The sequence below is a fragment of the Lipotes vexillifer genome, unplaced genomic scaffold (genome assembly GCF_000442215.2).
Source record: "Lipotes vexillifer unplaced genomic scaffold, Lipotes_vexillifer_v1.1 scaffold706, whole genome shotgun sequence".
Classification (NCBI taxonomy): domain Eukaryota; kingdom Metazoa; phylum Chordata; class Mammalia; order Artiodactyla; family Lipotidae; genus Lipotes; species Lipotes vexillifer.
The window spans coordinates 175,632-187,908 of NW_006787749.1; the positions used below are offsets into that span (position 1 = coordinate 175,632).

The 12,277-nt window shown below is 44.6% G+C and overlaps 1 protein-coding gene across 6 annotated transcripts in view; it reads left to right on the plus strand.

Moving 5' to 3' along the window:
- The window catches only part of PFKFB1 (6-phosphofructo-2-kinase/fructose-2,6-biphosphatase 1), a 79,607-nt gene that overhangs the window by 56,942 nt on the left and 10,388 nt on the right, over nt 1-12,277 (plus strand). For all 6 annotated transcript variants that reach the window (XM_007460775.1, XM_007460770.1, XM_007460771.1 and 3 more), the window contains 5 exons: nt 543-617; nt 1,060-1,116; nt 3,012-3,133; nt 6,052-6,259; nt 9,011-9,157. In XM_007460775.1, coding sequence (XP_007460837.1) covers nt 543-617; nt 1,060-1,116; nt 3,012-3,133; nt 6,052-6,259; nt 9,011-9,157 — 609 coding nt within the window. The remainder of the gene's footprint in view (nt 1-542; nt 618-1,059; nt 1,117-3,011; nt 3,134-6,051; nt 6,260-9,010; nt 9,158-12,277) is intronic.

The window sequence follows — 12,277 nt, forward strand, 5'->3', positions numbered from 1 at the left end:
ATCCCCAAGAACTCAGCAGGACTACACTAGAATTTGACTGCAATACAAACACTTTTAAGTTCTAGAGATTTAGCTAAACATTTAATCAATTTAATCTCATAGACCTTTGGGATTTGCAAATTCTAAAAGGGCTTCAAAGAGCTCCAAAGTGATAGGGAAGGAAGAAGCTTTACCTAGGAGTTGAGAGAATCGGTTCCAACTCTGCTTTGTCAGAGTTTGTGACAGTTTGTCTCTCTGTGACATTGGTTAAGGCAAACACTTCCTCTAAGCCTCAGCTACTTTACCTGTAAAATAACTCTAATAAAACCCCACCATTTTCCTCTTACTTTATTATGTCTACAGAGTCTGCTACATTTCTGGGCAGGCAGTGAGGGCTCAATGAGTGCTTGAGAAATTGATATAAGCCATTTCCAAATCCTTCAAAGCCCTGTTCAAGTTTTATCCCCTTCTGGAAGCCCTCCACTTAGCACAGGGATGGTCAAAGAGTAGGCATTCTATCAGAGCCAGATTCAGAGCAAACCAATCTCATTGTGTGCCTCTAGGTTTTTGATGCCACCAACACTACCAGAGAACGACGGTCACTGATTCTGCAGTTTGCTAAAGAACATGGTTACAAGGTAGAGTAACTCTCCAACTCTTATCTAGATCCTACTCATTTAACAAACACCAAAGAAAGGCAAACCAGGGGAGGAAAAGATGCCAAATCAGCTACCATAGGGTCAGCATTTTAATTTAGTTGTAGGGTTTTCCAGGTCACAGTTAGAAGCAGCAAAACAGAACAGAACAGGAAAGAAGAGGTGCCACATTAGGCAATGGAAGATAATTGCTGAGAAGCTGACACTGTGGGGGTGGGTATGAGGAAGGGGGAGAGAGAACCACTACAATTCAGGGCCAATCTGACTCATAAAACTCAGAATCGTGAAAGCACCACTGTATGAAATTATGTTGTCAGAGATACCTCTAAAGATGACTCAGAGCCATTGAGAAGGGGTCAAGCTATGTTTGACTCCTACCAAACATAATTCCTTGCTGGAAATCTTTCTTCTGTTTCTTTTATAGGTCTTTTTCATCGAGTCCATTTGTAATGACCCTGATGTCATTGCAGAAAACATCAGGGTAAGGAGCACCAGTCACCTTTCCTTCTTATTTTGTCTCAGATTTGGATCATACCTAGAAATACCTCTGTGTGGTTAAAGGAGATATCTTCCCTGAGCTTCTCCTCCCACTTCCTATAGGAAGTATTCCCTGACCATCCTGGCATACAATGATTCTGTGAAATTCCTTTAAGTATTGGAGAGGAAACTAAGGTTCCAAGAGGAGAGGTAAGTTGTCAAGGGTTCATACAGCCAGGAAGAGGTAGAACTGGGACTGGACCTCAAGCCTGGATGTCTGCCTTGAAAGCTCTTTTTTCTGACCCACAATTCATATCAGAGCTATCACTGCTCTTTCCTATAGTTTCTAGACATGTGATCTAGATTTAGATCACTCACTACATTTTATTGTTCCCTATTTCATTAAATTACTGTATCCTGGGGACAGAGGTGACCCTAAAGGTCACCTCCTTCAACAATTCATCAGAAACTTGACATCTTAGCTAATTGTTTGTGTAGATTTTCTCTTTGTACCTCCAGTGTGGAAGCTCATTGCCTTCATTAAGTACAGTCCAATCAATCTGAAATCTGCCTCCCTGTAATTTCCACTCATTGGTCCTAATTTTGCCTCTTGAGGCATAGAATATGTCCAAGTCCTCTCTTTCCTTTTCATCCATCCACCTCTCCATCCATTTGTTGATTAAACATAAATTGAATACATACACCTGGATTGAACCATTCTGGGTACTAGAGACAGAAATAGATAGGGGAGAGCCTGGCCCTTGAGCTCACTGTCTAGTGAGGGAGACTGACAATTTTATAGACATAATTCTGTGAGATCAGTGCTGAGATGAAGAAACAAAGGAGGCTGTGGCAGCACAGTGTTGAGGACCTAACCTTGCATGGGAAGGCTTCTCAATGAAGGTAATAGCTGACCTTCATCTTGAAGGATGCATAGGAATTTGGCAAGTAAAGAATGGAAAATAGGGGGATAGCATATACTAAGTATGGCATCTATGGGGAACTAGAAATAGCTTAGGTTGTCTAAAGCAAAGTGTGTGGAGGTCTAGAGGAGCAATGGGAGAGGAGGATGAAGAAACCATTTGGGGCCCAATCATAACAAGCCATGAGTCACCTGCTAAAATATTTCATACTTTGTCCTAAAAGATGTGAGGAAATTGTGAAGGGTTTCAAGCAGAGGAATTCCATATTCAGATTGCATGTTAGAAATATCCTTCTGGCTGCTAGTATGGGAAAGTAACTAGACTATAGACAGAGTAACCAGTCACAAAGCTAGAGTGAACATCCAGGAAAGAGAGAATGTAGGCCAGCTGGAGAGATATTTAGAAGATACAGGGGGGAAGATTTGGTACCTTCTAAGAGGTGGGGGATGATAGAAAGAGACACATCTAGGATGACTCCCAGATTCATTTTAGGCTCAGGTGACTTGAGTAGATGATAGTGACATTCACTGAGATGGGGAATGTGGGTGGAGAAGGTAGATATATTAAGGGATTAGGAGTTGCCAGCCCCTCAGAAATCTAAAGTCAATATATGCCATGTTATCCCAGTAAACACTCAATACATGTAAGCCATTATGACCCCCAGCCAAGATCTCCTGTTCCTTTTCTTCAACCATTTCTCACACCACAATTTCCAGGCCACTTATAAATGTTTCTGTTAAACGTGTGTGAACTGAATATAATGTAACAGACCTTGTTTGAGCACACAGGGATAAGATATGAGGTGTTAACACAGTTCAGATTCTCTTCAACTGACTGATTTTGTAAACTTGGGCAAGAAGCTTTCTCATCTTTATGATGAGGAATGTTGTACTCAGTGATCTCTAAGGGTTCTTCCCAAGGGCACTGTCAGAGTCTCTGTCTCCCATGGTTCTTCCATCTTTCTCCCTTCCTCCAGCAAGTGAAACTTGGCAGCCCTGATTACATAGACTGTGACCGTGAAAATGTTCTGGGAGACTTTCTAAAGAGAATTGAGTGCTATGAGGTCAACTACCAACCCTTGGATGATGAACTAGACAGGTAAGAACCCAGAACCCCAAAGTAAAGGTCAGGATCCTTAGCCCGGTTTTGATGTCCTGTAGGACCTGGAGGAATGCCTTCCTTCTCTGGGCCTCAACTTTATTTGTAACTTCAGGAAACTGTACTTGATTTGTCTTCAAGGGCCCTCCCAGCTCTAATTATCCATGAGGTGGTGATTCCTTGATGTGTAAGGTGTTCATCATAAGGGGCTTGAAGTAGTGTTTTCCTGAACAATGTGGACATATTAGGACCCTGATCTCAGGGGGGGAAAATGCCTCTCTCCTGTGGTTGTTGCTATTATGTTTTCAAAAGTATTCTTCACACATGGATGACATTTCAGCTTCCAAATATGTTAACCTTTTTTGTTTCATTGAATCCCCTTGGCACCCCTGTTAAGGAGGCTGAAATAGGTCTTATGATCATAAATTTTCAAGAAGAGGAGATTGCATCTTAGAGAGCTGAAACCACTTGCTCAATCTTCCACCACAAGTCAGGGGGTAGATCTAGGATTCTAACTACATATTGTCTCTTAATCATGTCTGTTTTCACAACACGCATGCACCTTCAACCAGTAAGTATTTGGATTCTTTGGGCTGTGGTGTACATCGGGGGTATAAATAAGGGCAAGAGAGGTAGGTTCTATCCTCAGGTAGCTTCCATAGTGCTTTGACATATGGGAAGATACATTAAAAATATGAAACTTTCATTCACAATACCAACTAAAGATTGGAGAGGTGTTAGCTGGCAGTACAAGGAAGATGTGAGTTTTAGACATAGGGTATACCCAGAGCCTCACTTTCTTTCAAAATGGATTGTGATGAGAAGAGACCCTGGTCCCTCAGACCCTTTGGGCCCCAAGTAAGAAGTATAAGGAGGCTGCTAACAGTCATCACCACCCAAAGAAGTTTAAAGAGCATCCTTCCAACTTTGTCCAACCAAAGTCCCCAGAGGTGAGCATTGTTACTACCTCACTTCTTAGATGGGGAAACAGACCCACAGCAGGGCAAGGGCTTACCTGAGGCCACACAATGAGTGAGTAGCAGAATATATACTCAAATTCTTGTCTTCAAACTTCCATCATGGTTATCCTCCTCCCACATCCCTATATCATAAAAAGTGTCACATGAGGCTTAGACACTCAGGTCAAGGGACAGGACCTTGTGTACAATTGTAAATATTGTTCACTGTGCCAGGTCATGGGTACACTTGCTTTTCTCACCAAGACGTGTACTGGAGTAGGGGAAACTTTTTCAAATTTCCACAAAGGCACTGTATGAATTGTAGCATATGGTGGAAGAAGTTTGAAGGAGGGGAGCTAAAGTGAAAGAACAGCATTGAGAAAGCCCCTAGCCTTTGGCCTAGACTGCTGCAGGTACTCAGTGTTTGATGAAGCAGTTTGGGTCTGAAGACAACTGATTCTGAAAGTTGGCTTTATCTAATCGTTTTTCCATCAACAGATATTTACAATCCATGCATCAAGGCCCACTCCTAAGCTGTGCCCTAGGAACCCAAAGAGGGAAGGGCTATCTATTTCTGTTCTGATAGAATGCCCAGTTGGTTGAGGAAGACAATGAGTATGCAGTTGACCAGAATTGTGGTGATGGTAAAGCAACTGCGGTGGGGGAACACAGAAGAGGGGACCCAGTCCAACTGGGAGGAAAAGGTCTGGAAGAACATGTTTACCCAGTAGGTGGACTAGACATGCGTTTAGGGCACCAGCAAGGTAGAGTCCGCCAAAAATAAGAAAAGAAAATCTTGAAAGCTTTTAATAGTTTGTGTTTCAAAAACAGCATCAAGGTAGTCAAAACAGAAAAAAGTATAACCAGAACTCAGTAGAACTTCTTCATGTTATAATATAGCTTATAATTTTTATTTTAAATTACACATGATGGGGGTAAGCATTAGCTACTATAATACTTTTGATGTGAAGTACCTTTAAATGACTTCATATGATCCTGGGCTCAAAGAAAACTTTCTAAAGAGAGTGAATGTACTGGTTCTTGAAGGATGGATGCATAGGAGCTCAACTTTGGAAATCAGGCAAATAACGTATTTTCAAGGAAAGAGAACAGTACCTTGCAATGGCATAGTTAAATCTGAATAAAAGTAGAGGAGTACAGAGAATATTTCAGCAAAAGCATTAAGGCTAGAATGAAAGAGAAGTTATGAGCATAGACTTGGAACACTGAGGTGAGGCAAAGCAGGACCAGTGTATGAAGGCACCTAGAATGTCAGACTAAGCTACAGCATTTGGAAGTTCTCCTAGAGCCACTCAGGACCTAGTACCAGGAACAAGGCAACAAGGCTATATCAAATATTTTCTACTTAGGTTCTGAGAGTCATAGATGAGATGGTTGGAGAGTTTGACATTAGCCAAATCAATTCCTCTCTCTGTGTTTCAGTTTCCTCACCTATCAGAGATAATAATCTCTGCTTCCTAGGATGGTTATGAGGATTTACGCACTTTGAAGCCCTCACCCCTGCCAGGTGCATACATACACACAAAGTGGTCAGCAAGTGCAAATGGCCTGTGAGATGTTGGAGACAGTCAGGGACACAGAGGATTACTGTTTCTCTCTGAGTATGTCAGCAGTGTGAACCACAAAAGAGAGAACCCTAGATGCCTGAAGTGTGAGGAGTGAAAGTAAAAAGACAGTCTGGCTCAAACTGAGATTGAGGAAAGGAGAGAAAAGAAGATGGTAGCAGGCAGTGAGCTCCTCAGAGTGGCCAGGAACCAAGTCTCTAGAACAGGTACCCAGAACAGGGCAAGGCATAGCACCTTGTCAGAGGAAAGGTAGGTGAGAGCTGGGTTATGGAGGAGGCTTGAAGGCAGGGTGTGTGGTTGGGGCTTTCTCTTGGGATCAACCTCTCCACCATCAGTCCCTGAGCTGCCCTTGCTCCTCCTTGGGCTGGTCCAGCCACCTGTCCTACATCAAGATCTTCGACGTGGGCACACGCTACATGGTGAACCGAGTGCAGGACCACATCCAGAGCCGCACAGTCTACTATCTCATGAACATCCACGTCACACCCCGCTCCATCTACCTATGCCGGCACGGTGAGAGTGAACTCAACCTCAGAGGCCGCATTGGAGGTGACTCTGGCCTCTCAGCTCGGGGCAAGCAGGTAGGGATGGCCCCATGCACTCAGAGGTGTTGGCTGATCTGGTCCAGGTGGGCTGTGGGTTGGTGGGGTGGCTGCTGCCTGGGTCCTGAGGATGGGGGTACTCAGTGGCAGGATAAAAGCAGGTTCTGGTCACTCTTGCTCTTCCACCCCATCAGCCACTCAGTTTTGACCCATTGAATGGCTCCCAAGTGCCAACAGCATCTGCAAGTCCGATGGCTTGGTCCTGGTCCTCCAGGCCTTCCCAGATGTGGCTGCTCCTCCAGCCCCATTACAATAAGCACCCTCTCTCCTGCCTGACTGGTCCCCTCATCTTTCTCACAACTCTGTGCTTTTGCTTGTGCAGTTTCCCCACCGAGGCTGTCCTCCTCTGTCCCCTCTGTCAGCTGGTGACCATCATTTGCACAGATACCTGCCTTAAAGTGCCCCACCTTTGAATCCGTCTTCTCCTCCATTACTCAGGGCTGATTCTACTCCCCCAAACCCCCACTACAGGTTATCACAGGGTCAGCACTTGTCCCCCACCAGTTACCGCTTCTTTTCTGCCCTCCCTCCTCCACCCCTTCCAGGACCCATCTCCTGCTCCATGAGCTGATCCAGGAAGCCCTCCCCTGTCCTTTCCTGCCCTCCTAGTCAGGTCACCTGGGCTCCATCCCCCCCAGTTCTGGCCCATCTCTGACCCTCACGGTGGGAGTCTCTTTGTAGCTGAGAATAGTGAGCTGTACATTATGGGTGCTGGCCAATTAAAGAGACATATTTTCCCATGTTTGGCCCTGACCCTGGGCTTGTTAACACAGTTATTGTTCTTGCTGGGAGGATGGCTTGGGGTGGAACAAGTGGGAAATGAGGTGCAAGAGGGAGGGAGTGTCCTCTCTTATTGGACACCTCTGCACATTCACGGCACCATCTGCTTCCACATGTGTGGTCTCATTTAATCTTCACAACAGCTCTGTGCAGTGGCCATTACTGTCACTGATTTATGGATGAGGAGGTTGAGGCCCACACAGGAACAGAGAGTGGCCCCTGGTCACACAGCCAGTAAAGGACAGAGCCAGGACTGAAAACCAGGCCTTCATGCTTGCTCCTCAGACTCCCCCACTGCAGAGCTGGCAATATCACAGGCAAGGCATCGCACCGGAAGGCCTGGTCCTCCTGGATCATTTTCTGTTACTTTTAGACTGGTAGCCTCCCCTCGAGGTAGACTCTGACCTCTGACTCTCGCCTCTGTCGCAGAGTCAGAGACCACTGGAAGAGCCACCCTAGCCCGTGGCACCACCTACAGCTAGGGGTCTCTTTGTTAGGACTGTCCGTGGCTTTGCCTGCACAATTTAGCACCCAGTTTGGACACGTGGCCATCTCCACCCAACATGCCTCCTTGAACACAAGTGTGCACATGTACATGCACATGCCTGGCCCCAACCTTCATGCTAAAGGGCACAGTGCACCATGCATTGTTTACAAAGCAGTTTCCCATCAACTGTCACTCACCACCAAACACAGTAGCTCTCACTTACTATGTGCCGGGGAGCGCTCTGGGTGCTCCCCATCCGCTATCCAATGTGACACTCACAGAGACCAGGCTGAGTGAGCTAATGCTGTTTGCATTTTATAGGCAGGAGATATGAGGCCAGAGATGGCCAGGGACACATCCCAGGCCACACGGGCATAAACCCCATCGCCTGTCTCCCAGTCAGCACTCCTTCCACCAGAGCACACTGACTGCTGACTCATAATCCATAATTAGAATGTGTGTACACAATGCCTATATTTGTACATAAAAATGTGTGCCTGTATCTGTACATTTGTGCAGATGTTCCTCACACACCATCTGTGATGAATAACATGCCTATATGCAGAAGAAAAGCGAACCACTTGCTCATCTGGGCTCCCACAAACCTAAGTGGTTCCTTTTGGTGCTGTCACTATTTCTCTCACTGGACTGACCATGTCTTAACAACAGGACACCCCAGTACGCAGCACATGGCCACACACACTCAGTAAATGTTTGAATGCCCTTAGAACCTGGGTACCAGGTCTCCTGCTCAAACAATGAGAATTCACAGGGTCAAAGAGAAATATACCCCACATCCCACCCCCATACACTTCCAGACCACACTCAGAGTACCCAGAACACTAGAATTTCCTGCCCAGAGTCTGCTTCCATTACCTACATGGGCACATCCCAAAGTCTGTTCACCTGAGAAAAGGCCATGTCACAGAAGTGTTCACCCCTAGGCAAAGGGGTGGCCAAGGGGTTACTGTTTTTGTGTTATGGAGATTGGTGGAGATATGGTGTGGACAGAACTTGTTCCTGTGACTGGATTATCCATAAACGTGTACTCGAGGCACCTAGGAGTGCAGGATGGAGCAGAAATGGGAAAAGGAGGGAAGTAGACTATGAGTGGAGTGCTGCCATTTGTACTTTTGTCCCAGGCTCCACAAATGTTAGAGGTGCGCTGTTTGAATGAATGAACAATCAAGTAGGAGGTTCTATGAGCAAACATCAGTGAATGCACATGCACACATATGCACATATACACACATAAATACACATATTCTTCTCTATTCCCTTGGTCCTTAGTCACATGGGCAAGAGTATGACTTTTTATAAATTGGGAATATTTAAACTCTACTTTTGCTTGTTCATCATCACTCCATTATTTGTGGCAGATCTGAAATTCTTCTCATGGTCACCCTGTCTTCTTTCATCTCTCTTTCTCCCCTGCTCTCCTCCTTTGCACCCCTACTCCCCAGTATGCCTATGCCCTGGCCAACTTCATTCAGTCCCAGGGCATCAGCTCCCTGAAGGTGTGGACCAGCCACATGAAGAGGACTATCCAGACAGCTGAAGCCCTGGTTGTTCCTTATGAGCAGTGGAAGGCCCTGAATGAGATTGATGCGGTGAGATGGAGGGGGATGGATTTCCCAGTGGATGGTGAAGGCTTGACTCTAGGCTTATCCCCTGGATTCCCTCTACTCTGGCTCATATGGGGAACCTAATTAATTCAACAAACATTTCTTGTGCTAAACACTGTTCTGTGTCCTGGGGATCCAGTGAAGGCCAGAACAGACAAGGTATTTACTCTCATGGAGCCCAAAGGCAGGCCGTGAATAAGACATTGCTTTGCATGTAACAAAAGTTTGTGAGAGGGGAAGTACAAGGGACTATAGTGTCTCAGGTGAGGGTACTCTTGACAAGACAGTGGTGGAAGATTTAGAAGGAAAGCTTCCTAGAGGAAGCTGGAGATGAGACAAGAAGCAGGCAAAATGGACTGGGGTGAGGGGATAATTTTAATTTGAGAAATAGGGAACAGTTCATGTGAAAGCCCAGAGGTGAGAAGAGAGCATGGTATGTTTAGGGAACTGAGGAAAAATAGCAGAGAGTCTGGGACAGTGAGTGTGTGGTCTGGAGAGAAGGGAGATGAGGTTGGAAATGAAGACAGCTTATAGGGCTTTATAGCCCATGTTGAGGGATTTGGATGCTGCCCTAAAAATGGGAAGCCATTGATGTGGTCTAAGTCAAGGAGGAGTGGCCTGAATGTGATTCACATTTTCTTAAAAAAAGACCACTCTGGTCATGTGTGGAGACTAGGTGAGAAGAAGGCCAGAATGAGAATGCATACCGGTATGGAGATGGCTGCATTAGTCTAGGCAAGAGGTGAGGGTGTGATGGCCCATATGTATATTGGAGATGAAATGAAGAAGAAAAATTTGGTAAATATTTCATATGACCCTCATGACATGGCAGTCTCTCTTTAGAGTCAGGTTTTTCCATGAGCTTCTTGAGAAGGTGTTTCCTCTCCATTGTCTCACCTGCACTATAGATACACTGACCTCAGGTTAGATACTAAAGTAAAAGCTTCACCACAGATGTAGATAACTTGTGTGTAGGTAGGTTAACCTGATTGCCTGCTAGATAAATACAAAGAAGTATGTTTGTGTATACATAATACATATATTCTTAACTGTAGATGTACAGAGGCACACATATTTAGAAAAGGGATATACAGCATTGTTATACATATCACATATATTTGTTATAAAATACATGCAAGCAACAGTTCATCATAATTGTTCAGTTATTGTTTGTTTCTGGCCCACATGTGGTGTAAACATTTATTGGATACCTACTCCATTTCAGGCTCTGGAGTAGTGCTGGAGACAGAGATTGGTTCCTGTCTTCACTGGGTTTTCAGAAAAAAACAGGGTAGACAGAGGAATGCAAAATAGTGTGCATGATACAGGCTCTGATGGGTTAGAATGTGGGCACACAGATGTTGGGGCAAGGCATCTGACCCAGCCATGATCTGCCTAGAGGAAGCGAGGCCTAGCTAAAGCCTAAGGGGTGAGTAACAGTGAGCCAGAGAGAGAGGATCAGGAATAGTATGTCATGCAGAGAAAGCAGAATAAGCAAAGAGGGAATTGTGTGTGTGTGTGTGTGTGTGTGTGTGTGTAGAACTACTAAGGTCATAGCAGTGCAGATGGAGAGGGAAGAAAAAGGAATATATCTGAGAGAAATTTAAGAGGTAGGATCTCAGGAATTAGCTATGAGGGGATGGGTAAGGAAGAAAGAAGAATTTAGAATGATGTCTAATTTTCTGGTTTATTTTCCATTCAGTAATATATTAATAATTAGATATATTAATCTAATAACATTAGATTAAATTAATCTATTTAAATTACTATATAATCTAAATAATTAATTAATATAATAATATATTCTATTGATTGAGTTTTAAAAATGTGCCTTGTACATTCTGTGCTAGTCTCTTTTACATATATTATCTCTAATATTCAAACTACTGTTGTGAGGTAGTTATAATTATCCTTATTTTGCAGATGAGGAAAATAAAATTCAGAGAAGTTAAGCAATTTTCCTTGTCAATAAAGTCAGTGGCCACTTCCACAGGCAACAGGCTCCCAGCGTGCCTCAGAATAGAAAGTCAAAGCCAATCTGGAAGGACCTTGTGTATATACAGGGTGCACTTTCTCCTATGGACAGTGTCAGTTGCAGGTTTGACACTGCCTGTCTTCTTGTAGGCTGGGGCAGGGGTGAACCTAAACCCTAAGGGAAGATTGGTTGACGGCTCAAAAGACAACAACCAGAGCACATTGCTCCCCTACAGGAAGGTCTACTTGGAATCTACACAACCAGAAGGAAACCTTACAAACCCAACATCACTTTCCACCTCTACCAGCAGCCACCTCACTTCTGTGGATTTCTCAGTGGGAACTCATTCTCTGAGCCCTTGATTCCTTCTCTGGGTGTGGAGAGTGTATCTCCCCAAGGACCACTCTGAAACTGTTATGAATTTACTAATTCTTGCCTTCTGAGAAGTCTGTGGATACCTGTTTCTTTATCTGCCAGAGGTCCTGGAGCAGAGGTGTGGGCAGGAGGGATGGGAAATGCTATAACGCAAGAAAGCACTGCTGTGGATGTGTGCACACACATGCGCCTGCCTACACAGTCACAGACATCCACCATAGGTATGTTTACACTCACAGACATGCACTTCACAGACACATGGACCCAATAGTCAAACACAGGTTCCCTCTCAGATGCATCTACCAATCATATTTGTACCATTCATGCACACACATGCACACTTACAGACAGACACACCTAGAGATACATATCACACTCACCATAGACACACATGCAGTCTTTGCTTATATCTACATCACATAGACACATAGAGGCATACCAGGGACATATAAACAGTACAGACACATAACCTCAATCATATTACCACAGATTAATGCAGACCTTAGACATAGGTACAAAGATACTCACACATATAATCAGGGACATACACACTCACAGATATACATACCACAGACACACTGTGACACACATGGAGGGACAGACCACAGAGACACCCATGCAGGCAGATTCTTAGGTGATCAGACAGTCCGCATACACACACACTCACACTAATACACTATACATATGCTGAGACAAAAACACAACCAACAGCATAGGACCTTAAACATACCACAAATACACACCATAAGCATGCT